Source organism: Molothrus aeneus, chromosome 16 (genome assembly GCF_037042795.1).
Source record: "Molothrus aeneus isolate 106 chromosome 16, BPBGC_Maene_1.0, whole genome shotgun sequence".
NCBI lineage: Eukaryota > Metazoa > Chordata > Aves > Passeriformes > Icteridae > Molothrus > Molothrus aeneus.
In genome coordinates this window covers 14,869,871-14,892,324 of record NC_089661.1, presented here as the reverse complement: position 1 = coordinate 14,892,324, position 22,454 = coordinate 14,869,871, and the positions used below count along the sequence as shown (strand labels likewise).

Here is a 22,454-nt window from a genome sequence, read left to right as displayed (position 1 = left end):
ATCTTCAATGAGCACGAGAAGCAGCTGGGAGTGATCCTGCACAGCGATGGATCCCTGGGCTGCTCCACCTCCATCATCTCCATCTCCATCCAGACATGGACCACAACTCCCTCAGCTGCTCCTGCCCTCCCTGGGGCCACCCAGAGCCTGGGCTGGATCCACACTGGGGTTACTGGGGAACCAGTGACTGCACAGCCATGCAGGGAGCCCCATCCCTGTCCTGAGCACTCCTGGGGAGCTGCAGCCCTTCCCTTGCACATCTTTGGAGAGTTTTCATTCAGTTCTAGCACAGAAAGCCACTCAGGGAGCTGAACACACACCAAGCCCATGGCCAACCCCAGCAGAGCAGAGCTGAGGGGTCCCACAGTAACCCAGCCCTGAAGCCAAAGCCTGTCTGTGTTCATGGACACCCTGTGCAGATCCATGGAAATGGGCAGCTCTGCAGCCAGGTCACCCTCAGCTGTCCCTACAGCTGGGACAAGCACCCAGAACCTCCAAAATTCCTATTTCAGGTACAACAGAGGGGACTAACAAAGAACTTGGGGCACTTTTTGCTAAGCTTTGAACTCCTGATGGGTTTCAGCCTCGTGCAGAGCTCAGGCAGACATTTCCCCCCATCCTTCCATGCCAGTCTCACCCCAAATTCCACTTGGGGCAGGGGTTTTGCTCCTCGTCCCAGCCACACCTGAGGAGCTGAGCATCACTGCCCCCCTCCCCAGCACTGCCCTGGGGCTGCCCTGCAGCTGCTGGCACCCCCTGACCTCCCCACCCCGACACCTTCCCAGGGAATAAACACGGTGTTCTCACCTTGAACACATTCACTGCTGTCCAGGAGCATTTAACAACTGCACAGAACTGAAACCCACAGCTCTGCTGAGGCAGGCACCAGCCAGGAGCCAGAGCAAAGCAGCCACAGTAGCAACCAAAGCCTGCTGATAACAAAGCCAAGGGAACATTATCATCCCAAAAAAAAAACCCCAAAAAACCCCCTGGAGCTACAGGGAACATGTTCCCAACTGAAATAATAATAATAAGGAGGCTTTTCCTTGAGCTTTAATTGGTCATTTAATGAAAAAGGGCTGGGGATTAGTGTGGTGTTTTATGGAATCTCAGGGCTGGCACGGGCACAGGAGGAGGTCAGGATGAGATGCACATGTGGGAACAGCTGGAAACTTGGCACAGGAGCCCAGGGTTATTATTTCACGTGGTTGGGAGCCCTGAGTGCTTTCAGGTCGGAGTCAGTGGCTGCCAGAGGGGCAGGGCAGGTTCCATTTCCCCCGCTGTGGTGTGAGGGGCTGTTTGTGTGTCACAGCTGAGCCACGGGGGATGCAGCATGGGAATTCCACCATGGAATTCCACCATGGAATTCCACCACTCTCACTCCACAGCCACCCTGCTGTAGTTAAGCACCTCCAGCACTGCTGTTCAGGGAGTGTGAGCTGTCAGGAGGAATAGTCCCTGTCCCACAGAAAGGAGGCCACAGTTAATGGCACCCTTTGTTTTATGGAATTCCAGCTCACCATCACTCGTTCCCATCCTGCTGTCCAAGGAAGGTCCATTCTATCATCTCCAATAACCCCATGGAAACATGGAATGGTTTGGATGGGACCCCAAAACCCATCCAGTGCCAGCCCTGCCATGGGGAGACACCTCCCACTGTCCCAGGCTGCTCCAAGCTCTGTCCAACCTGGCCTGGGACACTGCCAGGGACCCAGGGGCTCCACAGCTTCTCTGGGAATTCTATTCCAGTCCTTCCCCACCCTCACAGGGAAGAATTTTTCCCTAATTTCATATCTTTTTTTTAATTTTCTGTGAGTTTCCCAAAGCCATGTCTCCATCCCAATGTGCATGACTCTCTAAAAGCCATCCCTCAATCCATCCCATCAGAAAATCCTTGGGAAAGCAGCTGCTCCCTGAAGGAGGCAGGAATAAAAGGCTGCATGAGAGGGCAGAGCAAGGCTTTGGGAATCAGCTCCTGGATCCCACCTCTGCAGGGAAAGGCCACACCTGGCACAGCTCCTCTATCACCTCTGGCTGGGGGAAGAAAAGTCCCTTTGTTCCAGAGTGGGGTCTGGGCAGGGCCACTGGACAGGAACCACTCCCGAAGGCAAGGACTGATCCAGGATTTATCAGGATTTACCCAGGGCACCCCAGGATATCTGCTGTGGCATTCTGGGCACTTCCCTGGCACTGCTGCTGCAGGAGCTGAGGCTGCCTGGAATTCTGCACAGGGAGACAGAGACCCAGGCAGGAGGAGACCAAACCCTCCCCGTGCACAGGAGCAGAATGGGAACGAAGGGAGCGGAGCCTGGGAGGGGAGAAGGGGAAGGAAGGCAATGGAGAAGGTGAGCTGGGTGCAGGGAGCACTGAGGGCTGCTGGTGACACCCACACCTCCTCCCCCGGGCAGATTTTCCCTCTGAGCACCTTCTGGCTGCAAGGCTGAGGCAACAGGAGGCTCCAATCAAATATCTGACAAGAACATGCACCTGCCTTCTCTAGAAATGGGGTTACTTTGCCTCAGCTCTTCCAGCTCATCCATAACCTGCAGTTTCCATCACTCTCACCAACCCTGCTGCTGGAGGCTCTCTCTGCTCCCAGGAAAGCAGCTGAAGATTCTTTATAAATATCTTCATCTCTGGAAAACACACATTGCATCCCAGAGCATCCCAAGCTCTGCTCCACAGCAGGTTTTACATCCCCAGACTTTTGGAGCAGCTTCAAGGAATGATCCAACAAACACTGGGCTTTGAATCCAATCTGAGGACAGCAGGATTCTGTTATTTTGGAGCAGTTATTCTTTGATAAGCACCAAGAGGCTTCCTTTGTGTGGGCCATGCATTCCCCACACAGAATAAATACCCCTCATGCCACAATAAGGAAGGGAAAAGCCCTTCCCTTGGATTTTTCCTTTTCCACTGGTGGACAACAACCCTTTGGGACAATAAACATCCAGCTTCTGTAGAATCCACCACAGCAGCAGAACTGAGCAGCTCAAAGCCCCAAAAGTATGAGCAGTATTTTGTTTTCTGGTTGTTATTGATCAGTAATGCTGAATCCAGGAACTGGAATGATTTTTGTGCCAGCCCAGATCAGTGTTGGGCTATTCCTGAAATTCCACCATAAACCAGAAGTCAAATAATTACAGGAGGGTTGGCATCAGTAGCTGGAGCACAGATAAGCCTTTAACAATAAACCAGCATGTTTGTGCACTACACATGGAAGTGTCAAGGGGGGGAAGAGTTATTCCTAATGCTTCACCTCAATTTTGTGGCATTAAATCCCATTCTGCCATTTCAGCCTGCTCTGAGGTGCTGGCACAGGTGCCCAGTGCAGCTGTGGCTGCCCCTGGATCCCTGGCAGTGCCCAAGGCCAGCTTGGAGGCAACTTCCCAGTGAATCCTGCAGCCAACCCAGGCTGGAAAGCTCCTGGGGGATCCCGGGCTGGTTTCTCAGGTGCTGATGAGGTGCAAAGAGGAGCCTGTCAGGAGCAGCACAAGGGATGGGAAATCTCCTTCCCTCAAGTCCGGGGCTTTTTCAGAGCCTGTCAGAGCTGGGAATGTCAGCCCTGCACCTGGTGCAGACAGCCCTGGAGCCGGGGCAGAGGGTGCCAGAGAGTCCCAGAACTTCTGGGAACAAATTCAATCTAATCCAGAGGCTGAACTCGCTGAGCTCTACGGGCTCTGTGAACTCCCACACGGCTTTTGCACGACCCCTCTGCCTCCACAAGCTCCTCCTGGGCTTTCAGCTCCTGCTTCTCCTCCTTTCTGCAGCTCTGGGGGGACTCAAGGTGCGAACAACACCCAGGGATTTCCGTGGCTGTGCAGGACAAGCAGCAGATCTGCAGCTCCCAGTGCTCCAGCCGAGCTGTGGCCATTCCAAACGGGATTTACTGCCCTGCTTAAGCAGGTATTTACATGCCTGAGCATCCCAGCTCACTGCCCTGCCCAGCAGCTCGCCTTCCCACTGCTTTCCACAAGAGTTATCCCCATTCCCCCTGTTTTCCAAGAGTTATCCCAATTCCCACTGCTTTCCACAACAATTTTCTCCATTCCCACTGTGTTTTCCACAAGAGTTATCCCCATTCCCACTTTCCAGCCTACCACAGCAAAGAGACCTTCAACACTAATTGCTGCTAATTAGCTGCTGTGAACACACCTCGAGAGACCAACAGGTGAATGGGAACACTTGGGGGAAGCTTTCAGTGAATTAAACACTAAAAATAATGGATGAAACACTAAAAATAATGAAATAAACACTAATAACAGTGAATTGCACACTAATAACAGTGAACTGCACACTACAAATAATGAATTAAGCACTACAGATGATGAATTAAACAGTATTAATATTAAATCTAACAGTGAGGATGCAAAGAGGCTGAGTTATTTCCTCTTCCTCCTCCCAGGCACACCAGCACCCCTTGGAACAGCCCACACTCTGCTCTGCACAGCAGCACCTGAGTCCCATCCTTCAGCTTCAAACCTCAGATCCCTTTTATTCGAAACCTTCAGGATATTTCTGCCCTGGGCAGAGCCTTTTTCACACCTCAGACACAACCTGAGCCTGGGGGAGCTGATTTCTCCCCAAAACACAGCCTGACTTCAGCCCCCAGCTCCATCCACCCCCTGCACCTTTCCCTAATCCCAGGCACTGCTCCTGGCTGCACTTTGGACCTTGGCTGAGGTTTTCCTGAGGGATAAGCAGCCCTAATGCAGATTAAATGAAATTCCAGCACACACAAACCAGCGGGGTAAATATCAAACCACGGCCTGATGTCAGGGCCCAGGAATCCCAAAGGCTCCAAAATGAAAATACCACAGGGACAGCAAACCCAGGGGCTTGAAGATATTCCAGGAGAGGATGCAGGGACAAAGAGAAAAACCTGGGGTACTCTGAGATGGGTTTTCCTTGTGCCACTGCTGAGAGTCAGTTCTGGAGAACCCAGCCCATGTCACATGGGTAAGATTTGCAGAATAAGCTAAACAAGAATTAACACTCAAGTTCCCCCCTTATTTAATTCCTGGCTGTCACCTGTTTGCTGATATCACGTGGGGACAATATTTGGAGGGACCAATGTCCACGTGTGGGCAGGTGGGGAATGGGAGCTGCTGTCCCCAGGGGTGTCCCCAGCAGGGATTCTTGGTATTGCTAAGAAACCCTTAAAAAAAACTTCACATCAAGTTGCCAAGAGTTTCATTACAGTAGCACAGTCCTTTAGGAACACAACCTTTGTTCTTGCCTTTTTTTTTTTTTTTTTTAAACGTAATTAACTCAGCCACTGCTTCCAACATTCCCCTGTGATCCCAACACGTAGTAAATCCATGTAATTGCTTTTTCCTGGTCAAGGAAGACCCAGGGTTCCAGAGGCACCTACCTGGAAGGCAGCAAACCACATGAGCCAGTCGAGGCGGTAGTGGTAGGGGGAGATGAGGCACGGCCTCCTCCTCAAGTCCCCAGGCTTGCACTTGAACTCAAACTCCTCCCAGACTGCTGTGGGGTCATTGGGATCCAGGCTGGACGTTCCCTGAAGGATCACTTCTGTCCTCTCCTTGGTGATGCTGGGGGGTGCAGCAGGATGTTGTTATTTGGCTCAGATAATGGAAAATCATAAATCACAAAAAGGTTTGGGTGGGGAAAGCCCATCCAGTTCCAACCCCAACACCTTCCACTGTCCCAGGGGGTGCTCCAAGCCCTGTCCAGCCTGGCCTTGGGCACTGCCAGGGATGGGAATCTCTGGGAATCTGTGCCAGGAAGGAAGGAGAAGGATTTCTCCCCATATCTCAGCTGAAAGCTCTGGTTCATGAGAGCCCATATGGAACACGAGTCACTGGCCTGGAGGCACAGTTGGATCCAGAGGTTCTCTGGATCTTGGGACCTTCCCCTCTCCAGCAGCAAAGTGAAATTCCATCCTCTTCCTTTTACCAGCTGCAGCTGCTCCAGCCCCAGGGCCAGCTGGGATCCATCAGGATGATTCCTACAGGGCAGGTGGGGCTGTGGTTCTGGACCAGAGCAGCTCACGAGCACTGCCCTGTGCCTCAGCTGCAATCCCAGCACGGAGCAGTGGGAATGGCCAACTGCAGGGAATGGCCATGGAAACACCACCCTGGAGTCCTGGCTGAGCTGCCAGAGACACCCCCCTGCCCCAGGAGCTGCTTTCCATACTGAACACAGAAACCTGCCTGGCAAAGCTCTGCCAGAGACACCCACCAGCCCCAGGAGCTGCTTCCCATGCTGAACACAGAAACCTGCCTGGCAAAGCTCTGCAGCTGCAACACCCTCTGGATTTTTTTCTACTTTGATTTTGCCTCTTCCAGCACAAGAAACTGAAAATTTGGGAACACATAACCTCCACCTTCCGCCCTGATGGCTCCCAGGGAGAGATGCTCCCAACCTAAGGAATGCTGAGCATCTCCTCTTATAATTGTTGCCTCCATTGAGGAGATCTGTGGATTCTCCAGCCAAGTTCCATTTTATCCCCTGGGCTGAGCTCTGAGCCATGGCCAGCTGCCCAAGGCTCAGGAACACCCTGTAAATCAGGGACACCAAATTACCAATAAAAGCCTGCTCCTACTGTGTGATCCCAAACCTGTCAGCTTTCACATCATCCCAGATTCATTATAAGCTGCAATCCTCTTTTTATTGGTTTACATAGGCTGGAATTACCAACATATTCCAGCAGCATTTCAGCACATGCTCTGTAGGGCCTGGTAACTGCTGAAACAGAAACCAAGGGCTGGAGAAGAAAAAGGACAACAGCCCAAAGAAAACAATCTCCTGGAGCTTCACCACTCCAGCCTTCAAAGAGCTTCAGGGCTTATTTCTCTCTCTCTAAAAAAAGAGGAAATTTTGGCATTTTCCACAAGTGTTGATGTTTTTAATATTTTTCTAGTTTCTTTTTCTGTCCACAGAAATTTCTGCTGTTTGAAAAACTGAGGAAAAATGATATTAATTTGATGTGTCCTCAGCATCTCCACTGCTTGTGGTAGGACTCGTTCCTCCCCTTCACTGGGGGAGGCCAGACCTTTAACAGCCAAACTGCTTGACCTTCTGCAAAATATATTTATATTTATATTTATATTTATATTTATATTTATATTTATATTTATATTTATATTTATATTTATATTTATATTTATATTTATATTTAGCTTTTATTTCTATTTTAAAATTTATATATAATTTACATTTAATTCTATATTTATATTTATATTTATATTTATATTTATATTTATATTTATATTTATATTTATTTAATTTCCCAAGCCACTCACTGGAAAAATCTGCTACCAAGAGCTGCTGTGGATGTTTCCAGGAGGGAGAGCAAAGGAGTGCAGGGGAAGAGAAGCTCACCAGAAATAAAGAGGGCTGGAGATGGTGAAGATATCCTGGATGAACTCTCCTATAGATATTTTCATCCTGCTCCTATGGATATTTTCATCCTGCTCTTACATTTGCTATGTCGATGGAATGAGCTGACTCATAGACAGCTCAGAGAAAATAAATTCAGTGGGAAAGAAACCTGCTCCTTTTCTCCTTATTTCTCATAAACAGCTAATCCATACATTGGAATTTAGTAGGAAAGGAACCTGCTCCTTTTCTCCTTATTTCTCATAAACAGGTAATCCATACATTGGAATTTAGTGGGAAAGGAACCTGCTCCTTTTCTCCTTATTTCTCATGAACAGGTAATCCATAAATTGGAATTTAGTAGGAAAGGAACCTGCTCCTTTTCTCCATCTCTCTCATAAATAGATCTATCACACACTGTATTTCACAGGGAAAAGAAACCTGCTCCTTTTCTCCATCTCTTTGATATTCCAGGCCTGCTGGAAGGATTTCTCTTCAGGCTGAAGGCACACAGCAGCTCTGGCTCTGGAATACCCTGGAGGGAGCTCTGGGACGTGCCAGAAAGGCCCAAAGGTACCTCCCAAAGGCTCCGTAGGTGTTGACAATCCTGAGGGAGTTGAAGGAGGTGTTCATGACCTGTCTGGAGCTGAGCAGGTTCAGCACCACCGGGATGCTCAGGTAGGTGATGAGGAGGCCCAAGGAGATGTTCAGCACTCTGCGGACACAGGAGCCTGTGGGGGACACCAAACCAGAGCACACGGAGGTGATTTCACTGCTCTGCTCCCATCTGCATCCCCATTCCCATCCCCATCCCATTCCTGCTGAGTCTTTGCTTCTTTTTGCCAGGGTTGGGATTAAATGCACAAGTCAGTGTTTCTGGTTGGGACTCAGATGTTTGTGAGTTCTTATCCATGTTACAGTCTCACAAACCCTGAGAGCACTTCACTCTAACAAACTAAAAATGGGGCCCCATCTCTCTCTCTCTACAAGGTCTTTTAAGGATAAACTGTCCAATTAAGAAAGGACACCTAAATTGTTTTCACTTTCAACCCAATAACCAACCACCCATGGCCTGCAATGGGGACTTTTTATCCAGTGACACAAAACCACCCAAACCCATGGAGAAGAAGGTGAAGAAGAAGGACCAGCCTCTGCCCTAAAACCTCCATCTTGCTTTAGATATATTACTATATTCTAAACCCTTAAACTCTGAGTTTCCCACCCTGTGATATCACACACTTCTATCCAAACTCCACACCCACAATCCCAGTTCCATCATTCCATTTTGGAAGCTTCTCCACGGCCTCAGGTCCATGCAGTGTTCTCCTGGGGGTCAGTGCCTGGCAGCACAGAAAGGCTGAAATTCTCAGCAGCCAGGGTTCCAGCACATCCCCATTCCCAATTTCCCCATCCCCATTGCCATTCCCATTCCCAATTTCCCCATTCCCATTCCTCATCCCCATTCTCAATCTCCCCATTCCCAATTTCCCCATCCCCATTCCCCACTCCCATCCCCACTCCCATTCCCCATCCCCATTCCCAATTTCCCCATCCCCATCCCCATTCCCAATTTCCCCATCCCCATTCCCAATTTCCCCATCCCCATTCCCAATTTCCCCATCCCCATTCCCATCCCCATTCCCACCCTGCCCTTGCCACAGGCCTCTATCTCTGCTGGCATCTCCCTTTCTCTAAACAGTCTGAGCAAGGGCTAAAAGGAAAAATGTCTAAAATGTGACATCAATCATGGCTTTAATACAGGGGAAAAACCACAGCTGGCACCTGCACCTTGCTGGGGATCAGCCTCCTGCTCTGGGAGCCTCCTCCTGCTGCTGCCCCGAGCTCTCCCCACCCTCAGGGCTTTTCCTTCTGCAAAATCCCAATTCCCAGAGCTCCTGGAGGAGATGAGTGTTGCTGTGCCAGCATCTGGGATGGGGTTTGCAGCAGCAGCAGCACCAGGGGCTGGGCTGGATCCCAGGCCACGATCAGACAAATAAGCAGAGGTGACCCCCGAGGGGCTCCTTCCCTCATGGCCCTTTTCAATTTATTTAACATTAACAGCCAAGGGATCAGATTCAAAGCAATGGCATGGAGCTTTCCCCTTATCTCTGCAGGAGAGGGATGTTTATTTGAACCTCTCTCAGAAGCTATTAATAATTGTTTAGTCTGAGAACATTTCTGGAGAACTGTTTGAATCGGGCCTTCCCTCACCCCCTGTGTGGCTGGGTATGAGGCTTTGGGGCATTTTTTGGGGATTTTTAGATGGGTTGAACTTTTTCCTCTGTAATTCAAGAGCAGGTACAGGCACAGAGCCTCCCCTGGCTCCTCAGCACTCCGTGGCCATGCAGGGCCTGCTCATCCTTCAGCAGGAGGGATTCTCCTCCTGTCTCCAGGCCCTTGGGGTCACAGCCCCTCGATCAGAGAGAAAAAGGGGTTAATTCAGGGGAAAAAATAACCTAGATGGAGCAAAAAGTGGGGATGGGCACCAGTGGGATCTGGATGGGAAGTGGAGACCTCAGTAGGAATCAAACACTTCAAGGACTGGCTGCAGAAAATCAGGATATGGCTGGGGGCTCTCCTGTCTTCTGCTCTGGTGCCCAGGACTGAGGGTTCCCCTGAGCCTCTTGGCACCCATCAGCACCAGCTCAACAGCCCCAGCTTCCTGAGCAGAGAAAACACTCAGGAATTCCAATTCCCACAATATTACAGACACCCCACCCCTCCTGAGGGATGGACATTCTCCCTGCTTGGACACCCTGGCTCAGCCAGCCTTTCTGGAGAACATCACAGAAAAGGTGCAAGTTCCTCCAAACAGGATCTGCCTCCCCCTCACAGTGACTCCCTTTGGCTTCTCCTCCCAAAAACAAGGTGCAGCCTCAGTGTTGTTTGGGGTTGGAGGCATAAATGGAGCTGGGAGGAAAGTTTGAGACTTTCAGAGCCTCTAAAGCAAAGCTCCAGGAGGGGAAAAGCTGATAAAGATTTCTTCCAGCAAAATATATGAAATAAAAGACAAAATTTAACGAAGCTGCATTGCTGGACCTCCCATTTTTGGTTAATGAGCTGCTTCTTGGTAGAAAAGACTGGAGACAGATGCTGCCTCTTGTTGACATTTTTCCTTCCTCTGACAGATGTTTGGGATATTTAACCCCAGCAGCTGTGATTGTTGTTGATATTACAGGCAATTTGTTGCTTATATGCGGTTTATAAAAATGCTGCACACACCACTCTCCATCTGTTCCGCAGCCTCATGAGAAACATCCCAGTGCTGCTTCTCCTGGATCAGGGCAGCTTGGAAAGCGCCTCTGGAAGGGGAAATCAGCCACTTCGAGCCCTTTTTTCCAGCTACAACCCCCCCTGTATTTGTTTTTTCACATCCATGGGATGAGCAGGAGCTCTCCTCCTCCCTGGTTTGGGGAATTCTCTCCCCATCACGATGGTGGCCATGCTACCAGTGGTGGCCACCAGCAGCTGCTCCTTCCACCATCCCAGGCTGCTCCGAGCCCTGTCCAGCCTGGCCTTGGGCACCTCCAGGGATCCAGGGGCAGCCACAGCTGCTCTGGGAATCTGTGCCAGGGCCTGCCCACCCTGCCAGCCAGGAATTCCTGATTCCCAATATCCCACCCAGCCCTGTCAGTCTGAAGCCATTCCCTGTGTCCTGTCTCTCCATCCTTTGTCCTAAGTCTCTCTCCATCTCTCCTGATGCCCCTTTAGGAACTGGGAGGGGCTCTAAGTTCTCTCTGGAACCTTCTCTTCACGATGCCTTGAAGGAGAGCAAGTGAGGAGAGCAAATGTGAGAACCCAGCTTCTCACCCCACCTCAAGTCCCACTGGGTGCTTTATCCTTGACTTTAAACAGTGAAAAAAAAATTAAAAAAGTAAGTTAAATCATGAAACTCCACATTCTTATTTTGAGTTTGAGTCACTGGAGGCAGAGCAAGGACTGACTTAAGAGCTGCAGCTGCCTCGACTTGCTGTGACATTGATCCTGCAAAGGACATGTCCCAGAAACAATGTCCCCATGGCAATGTCCCCGTGACAATGTCCCCACAGACCCTCACCTGTCACCATCATATTTTCTGAAAAATCCCTTCACCAGGATTTCTTCGCCTGTGAAGCTGAGAAGCCTCAGAGAAAAATGAAAACAATAATTATCTGATTTGCTTCTCCTGTGTTTTGCTGCTTTGGAATGTGTTTGGAGATTGTTTACTAACTGACCATTGTTTTATTGGTTTCATGTGAATTGTTTTGCCTTAATGACCAATCACAGTCCAACTGTGTCGAGGCTCGGGAAAGAGTCACGAGTTCTTCATTATTATCTTTTCAGCCTTCTGTCTGTATCCTTTCTGTATTCTTGAGTGCAGTTTAGTATAGTTTTAGTATAGTTTTAGTATAGTATTCTATAATATTCTGTAATATAATATTCTATAATATAATATTCTATAATATGGTATGATAATATAATATAATATAATATAATAATAAATTAGCCTTCTAAGAACATGGAATCAGATTCATCATTCCTTCCTGCCACTGACAATACCACAATCACCAACCACCCACCAGCCTCGCATCACCAGGTCCAGGCCCCCTGCACCCAGAGCGGCAGAGCTTTGCTTTGAAGACAAGACCTTTGTGGCCAAGCACACCAGAATCCCCCTTTTCCCCTCTCTGGGGTGACTCACCCAGGGAAGGGCTCTGTCCCCGCGTCCCCGGGCGCTGCAGCCGCGCCGCTCGCTCCCGCAGCCGCGAGCCGAAGAGCAGCCCCAGGCTGGCGTCGTCAAAGCAGGCCAGGCTGGGCACCATGGTCAGCCAGTTCAGGAAACTCAGGTTCCCACTGATGATCAGGAGCACCTGGATGGGGAACACGGAGGCAGAGAGTGTTGGGTGTCCTGGAATGTCAGCCCAGACATGCGGTGGGGGATTGGAGCGTCCCAATGAGGACATTCTGGGATGGCAAAGCCGTCCTGGAGCCCAGCCCAAATGGGATCAAATGTGAGCTCTGCCTGGGCTTCCAGCAGCAGGGATCAGGCATAGAGTGATTCCGTTTCCAAAGTGACTCGATTTCCGAAGTGATTCAATTTCCAAAGTGACTTGATTCCAAAGTGACTTGATTTCCAGTGACTTGATTTTCAAATTGACCTGATTTTCACAGTGTCTCAATTTCCAAAGTGACTTGATTCTAAAGTGCCTTGATTTCCACAGTGACTCGATTTCCAGTACCTTGATTTCCACAGTGACTCAATTTCCACAGTACCTTGATTTCCAAAGTGACTTGATTTCCATTGCCTTGATTTCCAAAGTGACTTAATTTCCACAGTGCCTTGATTTCCAAAGTGACTCGATTTCCAGTGCCTTGATTTCCACAGGGACTCCATTTCCCATGGGAATCACCCACTTCCTGCTTATTCCAAGGGATCCATGACAGCAATGCTCCTGAAACCCTTCAGGAGGAAACCTGGGAACTTGTAATTAAAGAGCAGCATTAAATATAGATGTGTGCATTTTAAGAGGCATTATTTTGTTTTAATTTTAGCTTTTATTTGCTGTTTAGGAGAATATCTTGCATGTGGTCTCCCAAAATACCACTCCACAGTGCGAACATCAAGAACACAGGGACAGTTTCAGCCTGAGGACTTTCAGCCACTGTTCTGTTGAAAAAAATCCATGTTTTCTCATTAAAAATGACAACAAATAAATGCTAAGAACGTGTGATTTCATATTTTATATGATTGGCACCATGGTTTCTGACATGGTATTTTGCAAGTTACAAGTTTAAAAACCCCAGCAGGACTCTTCAGAAAGTCACAGATTGTTAAAAAAAGGAGAGCTCTGACCAATCACAGCAAGGAACAAAAATCCTAACTATTATTTAGTTAAAAAAATAATAATTTATGCTGAGTTGGATAATTATGAGGGGGGAAAAAAAGTGATTTCTATCTGAATTCCAGACACATGTTGGGTCCTGGAGGGGAACATGTTACAGTTGAGGTTTGGGGCTTGCTCTGTGACCTGAATGTGATTTAGCTCGATGCATATTAATCAGCCTGGCTCCATTATCACACCTCTCACTCTGCTGCTGTTCCGAGGTGATTTTGCCTCGTGCAGTTGCAGTTGGGTTAAGAAAATCCTTCTGTGCTTTGCCACTTCTGGTTCCCAGCTCTGCAGGAGCCCCTGGGTGGTCCACAGGAGGGTTTTTTTTCAGGAGTGATTCACCTCTCTTTATTGCTTGGAAGTCAGGAGCAGGAGCTCTTATTTCCAGCAGCCCTGAAAAATCAGGGGATTCAAAAATAACACGAGTTTGGCGTTCTCTGGGCTGGGGTGGAACTGCGGAGCCGACACGTTTTTAATTTCAGTGCTTCTGGCTGAGGCTCGGAGCTCACACCAGCTCCTGCTCACCCAGGGCTGATGGAACCATGGACCCCTTGGATCTGCAAGGACAAACCTGAAAGGAATTCCTGCTGCAAAGCCAAAAAATGGGATTTGTCAAACATGATGAGGGGGGGCGACCCAGCAAGCGGCCTCGTGGCCATCGAGAGTGAGTTTTATGTTATTTCACCATCATCATCATCATCATCATGGAATGGTTTGGGTAGGAAGGGACCTTAAACTCCTCCAGTTCCACCCCCAACACCTTCCACTGTCCCAGGCTGCTCCAAGCCCTGTCCAGCCTGGCCTTGGGCACTGCCAGGGATGCAGGGGCAGCCACAGCTGCTCTGGGCACCCTGCGCCACCCTCCCAGGGAACAATTCCTTCCCAATATCCCACCAGCCCTGATCTCTGTTAATGTGAAGCCATTCCCTGTGTCCAGTCCCTCCATCCTTGTCCCCAGTCCCTCTGCAGCTCTCCTGGAGCCCCTTCAGGCCCAGGCAGGGGCTCTGAGCCCTCCCTGGAGCTTCTCCTCTCCAGGTGAGCACCCCCAGCTCTCCCAGCCTGGCTCCAGCCCTCAGAGCATCCCCGTGGCCTCCTCTGGATTTGCTGCAGCAGCTCCATGTCCTCATGCTGGTGGCAGTGCTCCAGGTGAGAGGCACCAGAGCAGAGCAGAGGGATGGACGTGTCCATGGCACCAAGGGTGAAGCTGAGCCCTGGTGTCTCACAGGATCCCACAGGAGCAGCATCTCCCAGGATTTAGGGATCCACTGCCATCCAAACCTCAGCAGGCAGCAGATATTTCTCCCCAAACCCTGCCTTTCCTCTGCAGTTTCCATGTGCTGCTCCCTCAGAGCAGAACTGTGCTGGCTCCAGCTGGGATGTTCAGTTTAGGATGGATTCCCCAGGGCAGATCCCTGCTGGAAGAGCACAGGGAGCTCCCCTGATCCTTCATCAGCTGCACGAGGAGGGAGAATTCATCCACATTTCCCCCAGCAATCCCAGCCTTTGGCTCACATCACCTGGACTTTTCCATGCTCCAACCACCACCAAAACCCAGCTGGATCTCCAGACCTCCATCCTCATCCATCCTCATCCTTGATTTGTGCTCCCGGAGCGTCCTTCCCTTGCTGGACAATATTGAAACTCCCAATTACACCAACCAGATGGGATCAACCCCTGTGGTGACTGGGAGAAATTTTTTATTAAAGCCCAGTATTAATCATGGTAATTGGGGAGGAACTTTGAGGTTATAAAACTACAGCATGTCTAATGAGCGAGCTCCTTCTAGGAGGAACTGAGGGTTTTAATCTAATAATGTCACTTTTATGGATTATGACTGGAGTTTTATGAAGTGTGATATGAAATACAGTGGATTCATGGCTCTCGCTGGATTAATTTGGAAAAGTAGTTTTCCTGGTTCTAGGCCCAAAACCAATTATTGCTCCCATTTCTGTCCCCTGCCCCGTTACCAAACCCCTCTGTCAGAAAATGGGCACCTCCAGCTGTAACTTTTTTACAGGTTGGGCTTCTTTGTTTGGCTGGGGTTTGGGTTTTGTTTTTTTTTTTTTGAAATCCCAGATTGTTACAAACATCCAGTAGGCAGAGGAAGCTCAAATTCCATGGCACAGGCTGGATATTTGTCCAGGAGGGACAAAAACAAGCTGGAAACCCTTAAACACAGGTGAGGGCTACCTGGAGCTTGTCCACAGTGTGGGGACAGGATCACCTCACTGGGGATCCCTGATATGGAGCCATTGGCACAGAAAAGCCAAAACTGGGATGTGTGGAAGGATTATAAATCATTTAAAGGGAAAAAGGAAACCTCAAGAACCATCCAGTCCTTCCTGCTGCCCCAAAGTAGAGTCTAAAAGTCAAAGTAGAGTCTCTACCTGCACTGGAGTGTATTTGTTAAACTGTTCCTAGAAAAATACTCATATTTGTAGTTTTCCTCAAAAAATTTATCATAGGCACAGACAAAAATATTCCCGTGTAGGGAGGTACAGACTGCACCTGAAAAAGTGTCCATGGATGTTTTTTAAGTTTTTAAGGAGTTGAGGGATGCAGCACCTCTGGAACAGCCAGGACACATCCATGGCAAAGACCAACCCTGTGGGAAACCATGTGGATGGCAAGAGGGGCTGGGGGATTGTCCCTAGGACCCCCCTGGGGTGCGTGTTCTTTGGAATCATGGAATTATTGAGGCTGAATCATGGAATCACTGAGATTGGAACCATGGAATCATTGAGGTTGGAATAATAGAATTATTGACGTTGGTATCATGGAATCATTGAGATTGGAATCACAGAATTATTGAGGTTGGAATCATGGAATCACTGAGGTTGGAATCATGGAATCATTGAGGTTGAATAATGGAATCATTGAGATTGGAATCATGGAATCATTGAGATTGGAATCACAGAATTATTGAGGTTGGAACCATGGAATCATTGAGATTGGAATAATGGAATCATTGAGTTTGGAATCACAGAATTATTGACGTTGGTATCATGGAATCATTGAAATTGGAATAACGGAATTACTGAGGTTGGAATCATGGAATCACTGAGGTTGGAATCATGGAATCACTGATTCTTGGACCATCGAGTTCAACCGTTCCCCCACCACAGCCAAGGCCACCAATGATCCCAAGTGTCCCCAGGTGCCACATCCACATGGCATTGAAATCCCTCCAGGCATGGGGGTTCCACCCTGGACAGCCCTTTCCATAAAGGAATTCCTCCCTGATTTCCAACCATGCGCAAACCCAAACACAAAGCTGAGGGTCACTTACTCCAGTGGCAAAATGAGGGCTCTTCAGTTCCTGACAGCAGCCAGGATGAGGAATCCCACCCCAGGCATTCCCAGCACCTTGGTCCTTCCCAAAAGGCTCCAGGCATGCAGGTTTTGGAGGGTGGGACCAGCCCTCAGCTCCTTTCCAGCTGCAGCAGGAGCCAGGCATGGCAAGGAGCAGCTCCGGACTTGGTGGAACCACAAACACCATTTTCATTTGCCATTTGTGCCTCGGAGCCAGGATTATCCCCTTATACCAACACACAGGAAAAGAAGGATTCGGGAAAAGCATTTTCCAGGCCTGTAGAAGTAATGCTGGTTTGAGGTTTAATTACAGCCTGGAATGGGCTGTCAATAGGCACCAATCAATAACTCAGTTACACAGAACTCCCCTGTAATTAATGCTGGATGGTTATTGAGTGATCAGTAATAAAGTGGAACACCACCAAGAGTAGAAAGCGAAAGCCTTTCCCAGAATATCCTCCTCCCTACTAATTAGGACATTTTTAGGAGATATGTGGGTTCAAAATTCCCTCTATGAGAAATGATGTGAATTAAACCCTGCTCTCAAATCCTGGATCAGCCCAAAGTCACATGGAACTGTTTATATTCCTTGATTGAAGGAATGCTAAAACACTTCTGGCAAAAATGCTTCTATTCCCTTTCACCATCCAGGCACTGCAGGCTCCTTTGAAAATCACTTTTTCTGCAATATTTAGAGGTATTTAACAATTGGCAAAGTCAGAGCAAACCCAATTTTTTGGGAAGGAGAAAAGGAGAACACATCAGAAAAAATCTATTCTGATAGTGAACATCTTCTCTAGTCCAGGTCTTGGTAAAATTTGGATGAAATCGGTATTAAAGACAGAGTATGGGAAAAACAATGTTCTTGGAAATAAATATTGATGGTAATGCTGAGCATGGCCAATGTCAGACAGCCCTGGCACAGGGAAACGGGATCTGTGTCACAATCCCCTTCCAAAAGAATTCAAATCCAAGGTTTTGGTTTCACCAATTCACAAATGGAGACATCTGCAACAGCTGGATTGGGACTCTCTGCTCCCCAGATTCAAGCCCAGCACAGATTCAAACCCATCTCTGCCTTTTCAAGCTAAAAGGAAAGGACGTGACCACATCCGCAGGCCCAGGGAACACGCAAGGAAAAAGTCAAGGATGTCACATCTGATCAGCCTGACACCGGCCTGGAAAGCACTGGTGGCTTCCCTGATTTGGATCTTACTCCAGCTCCTTTCCTTGCCTCGTTAAATCCATAATTTTGGGTAACTTTAAGCTCTCAGCAACATCTGCAGTGAAATATTTAACTTGGGTTGGCTACTCGGTGTCACTGGAAGCCAAGGCTGGGTGAGTTTCCAACTCTGGGATGACCTGGATTTTTCCAGCAAACCAAGAGCACATTTTGGGGGGGAACACACGGAGCTGATCCCTGGTCCCTGAGCCCGTGGGCTCCTGAGAGCCCAGCAGAAATGGGAAACAGTTGTGGCTGAAAACACCCCAGGAAAACCCAGCCCGGTGCTGTGTTTGGGGCTGGGCAGCATTTGATTTTAATAAAGCCAGGCTGCAAAAGCCTGGAGGATAAAAAAAGTGAAGGACTGGATGTAAAAATTTTATGGAAATGCTAAAAAAAAAAAACAAGAGGAGAAATGTGAAGGAAGGGCAGAACAGCCACCGTGCCTTGGCATCTCCATCAGTGCCTCTGCAGCAAGGCTCTGTCCCAAATCCTTCCCTCAGCTCTGCTGGAAAATGGCTTCAAACTGGGATAAATATGGGATCAAGGAATATCCTGAGTTAGGGGAGGCCCACAAGGATCACTGAGGTCCGTGGTGAGGATCTGCCACAGGGTGCCCAGAGCAGCTGTGGCTGCTCCATCCCTGGCAGTGCCCAAGGCCAGGCTGGAAGGGGCTTGGAGCAGCCTGGGAGAGGGGAGATGTCCCTGCCCATGGCAGGGGTTGGTTACTGAGGTCCCTTCCAGCCCAAACCATGCCAGGATTCTGGGATTCTAAGCCCAGCTCCTGGTTGTAACCATGCAGCTCACTGAAACATTTAAATTTTATTAAATTTTTGTTACATTTTCTGAGGTCAAAAGAAGAAAAAGCAGGAAAAATAAGCATTTTCCCATTTTCCTTCCATCCCAGATGGCAGCTTAGCAATCCCTGAGCTGTCAGAGGTGGGGACTAAATAAATAGCAAATGAAATGTACCCTGGGCAAAACCAGAGATGCTTAAGAAAACACAAAATGTGTTAAAAATCACATTTTTATGCTGCCATCTGCAGCAGTTTCTTTTCAGCCTTACTCATAATTCCAATTACAATGGGAGTGAGGTGTAAATGATGAAATAATTTTTTAAAAAATAGTTTTTTTCAGCTCTTTCCTTCCCTGAGCAGCTGGTTCCATGTGGGACAAAATGATGCTGGGATGGAGGCAGGGAAGATCATGAGAGATGGGGATACTCGTTGCTCCAGCCCTGCTGGGGGTGGCTTTTATTTTATTTATATGGATTTATTTACTTGTAGGGATCTGAAAGAAACCTCCAATACAGGGATTGATGGAGTCTGTTCAGCCCCAGATAGGAACAGAAGGCAAAAGAAGCCCAAATCCTGCTTTTAGCTTTGCAGAGGAAGACAAGGTGCTGTAAAGGGATGGGATTTAATAAACCTGGAGCCATTTATGAGCCTGCTGCCTGCACTGATGGCAAAGGAGGATTTCAGGGCTGCCTGAGGAGCCTGGCTCCTCGTGGGAGCTCTGAAGACCCCAGCCACGAGGAGATGAGGGCAGTGGGTATTTCCTGGTAGCCTCATCCTGCTTTTCCCAGCCCGGATTTGGCCCATCACATGAGCTGTGGATCCCTGAGGATGCTGAGGAGGAAGCAGAAAATGCCACCCACTTGCAAGGTCACAGCTGCAAGATCCCTGCTCAGGCTGCTGCACTGATGGCTTACATATGAGAGGAACCTTTGGAAGAGGAATGAAAACATCCCAGGCTGGAAATTCCAGGCAGGGCTGTCACCAGAGGGGGAACGCCGCCCTGCAAACACCCAGGGGCAGCTGGGCTGCTCTCAGGGAGAGCTGCTCCCCTGGAATCCTGCTGCCCAGGGCTCGAGGCTTTGCAGCTCCAAGGAATCTGCAGCAGAGGATGAAATGCAGCTGCCTGTCTGTGAGGAAGTTCCTGCTCCCCACAGTGACTCATCCCACAAAGCCCAAGGGCATCCATGCACATCAGCCACGGGGCTCGCTTTCAAGGGTTACTCATTATTCACCCACAAACTGGGTTTGTCAACAGAGGGGAAGAGCAGAAATCCATCATTGCCTCATCCTGTGAGTCCAACAGCCTCATGCAGCAGCGGGGATAAGGAGCCAGGTGCCAGAGTGACACTGGGACAGGGATGGGAATGAGAGACCAGTGCCAGGCACTGCCTGGCGCTGCTGGAGGAGAACTGGAAAGGGATTGATAAGAAGGGGCAAGGATCTGAATGCTCCCAGGCTGCTGAGCTGGGAAAAGAGGCAGAAAACTGGGGGGGGGAAATGCAGGGAGGTGGGAAAAGATGTAAAGAACTGAGGAAAAAAAAAATGCAGGGTGCTGAGAAAAGATGCAAAGAACTGAGGAAAAAAAAATGCAGGGAGCTGGGAAAAGATGTAAAGAACTGGGGGGAAAAAATGCAGGGAGCTGGGAAAAGATGTAAAGAACTGAAGGAAAAAATGCAGAGAGCTGGGAAAAGATGTAAAGAACTGAGGGAAGAAAATGCAAGGAGCTGGGAAAAATGAGGGGAGCCAGGAAAAGATGCAGGGATCTGTGAAAAGATGCAGAAATCTTGGCTGCTCCAGTTTTCCTGCAGTATCCCCACAGTGCTCAGAGCTTTGGCAATGTGTGCACGGCCAGTGCCAGGTCAGGACATGGATCAGGAGCAGGCAGAGGCACCTGGAGAGGTGAGAGTGGATCTGCCCAGGTGTCCTGGATGGATTCTGCAGGGGGAATCTGCTCAGCAGCCCTGGAAGGTCCTGTTGGGTGGGCATCTCCATCCTGGACCTTCAGGCCATGGACTTGTTAGGGAGAGTTTCTGTCTGGCTTTGGAGCTTAATTCCTCCTGACAGTGAGGGAGGTTTCTGCAAACCAAACTGTTTGGGAGCCAGTGCCAAAGCCAGGGCTGGGGCCAGTGTGGGCTGGGAGAGCAATGCCAGAGCTGCAGAATTCCCTGCCGGAGCAGAGGCTGTGCCACGAGGCATTCCTGTCCCACTCGGAGCTGTGAGCAGGGAGGGAAGGGAATGGAGCAGCAAACGACAGCTCTGGGCAGGATGCACAGGGGGAGCCCAGGGAGGTGTCCCCCAGCCCTCCCAGCTGTGGTCACTGCTGCTCCTCTCTGGTGTCTTGTGGCGCCAGCGCCGCTGTCACCGTGCTGGAGGAGCTGGTGACATCGGGCACTGTCACCAGGAACACCCGTGGGGACAGCCCAAGGGACAAAGGGGACTGGCAGGGGTCCAGTGAGAGCCTTTGGAATACAACCAGAGGGGCCTCCTGGTCCTGAAGACCTTCCTGTCCTGGACAGGGAATGGTCTGGGAGCGTTGATGAGGGAATTGTGACACTGGCACTTCTCCGGTGCAGGATCACCATGGGCTTTGCCAGCTCAGAATGGCAGGAGAGGGACAAGAAGAGCAGCAGAGTGACACAGAGATGGGAGCAGAGCCACCTGAGCCCCACCCAGCCACTCATCTGCAGGCACCTCATCTCTGGGACATGGTGAACCCTGGTTTGGGACACATCCCACCCCTCCTGAGCTGACCCAGTGACAGAAACCCCTCCACATCCCCAAACACAGTCACCGCTCCCAGCTTGCCCACACTTGCAATGAAAGTACAATTTGCAATAAAAGTACAGGTTATTGGCTGTCACACACTGGAGGTTTGCACTCAGAAACTGCTGTGAGGGAGGAGAGGCACCAGGAGAAGCAGCAGAACCACAAGAACATCCCTGGAACAACTTCCAGCCAGGACATCTCCACCACAGTGTGGCCAAGGGCAGCCCTGGAAGCCACACAAGGATTCTTATCACAGCAGTGGCTGAGTGTGGAGTATTTCATTTGGCACCCTTTGGAGCCCTCATAATCTTTTCCTTTATGATTAATATTAAACAAGTCATATTCCTTATGGAATTTCCTAACCCTGTCTGTTTATATTTTTCTCTACATCAGAGTTAATATTTTAAGATCGCCTCTCTCTTTTTTTTTCTCTTTTATTTCACGTTCATCTGTTTTTCCTCATTTTATAAATCAGGTTTCTTGTTTAGTAGTCATGACAACATCTGCCTGCGGTGGTTACACCACAGCCTGGGGCTTTTTATTTTATTTTCTCCCCCCAAGCTGCATAAGAATTAAAAAAAAAAAAAATCCTTTAAATAAATAAAAGCATAAAATGAAAGGGGCAAGTTGGGAAGCGCCTCCTCCTCCTTTCCCTCCAATGACCCACTTCAACAAGACTTCCCAGCATGGTGGGTGAGGACTCATTTGGCTTTAATCCTGCAAAGTCTTATCCACTTAGTTCACTTCAATGGGAATACTCGGAGCACATCAAGTCAGGCACATATGAAAGTCTTTAAAACCTTGAGGTCTGGGCCTGAGAGGCACAAAAATGAAAAGCTGGAGTTGCATTTTCCTTCTGGGCGTTGAGCTCTGCACAACAGCACAAGGGTTGGGGTGGGATGGGGTGGGATGGGGATGTGCTGCTCCCAAGGGGAGCTTGGGGTCACTTCCAGGAGATGCTGGAGTTCAACAACATCTTCTCAGCATGGACCACCATGAATCCGGCCACCACAGCCATCCCATGGCTTTGGCACCTCCCTTGCTCTGGATTCCCAAAAAATCCAGTGGCTCCTGGAGGCAGCAGGACCCGCCTTGACAGCCTGATTTCAATGAAACCCTGTCAGGACAACCTGGAGATCA

The 22,454-nt window shown here is 49.2% G+C and overlaps 1 protein-coding gene across 1 annotated transcript in view; it reads right to left on the bottom strand.

Moving 5' to 3' along the window:
* The window catches only part of LMF1 (lipase maturation factor 1), a 96,691-nt gene that overhangs the window by 9,905 nt on the left and 64,332 nt on the right, over positions 1-22,454 (bottom strand). Inside the window, exons 4-6 of the mRNA XM_066561128.1 lie at positions 12,029-12,197; positions 7,925-8,078; positions 5,375-5,558 (exon numbers count right to left, since the gene is read on the bottom strand). Of these exons, the coding sequence (XP_066417225.1) occupies positions 5,375-5,558; positions 7,925-8,078; positions 12,029-12,197 (507 nt within the window). The remainder of the gene's footprint in view (positions 1-5,374; positions 5,559-7,924; positions 8,079-12,028; positions 12,198-22,454) is intronic.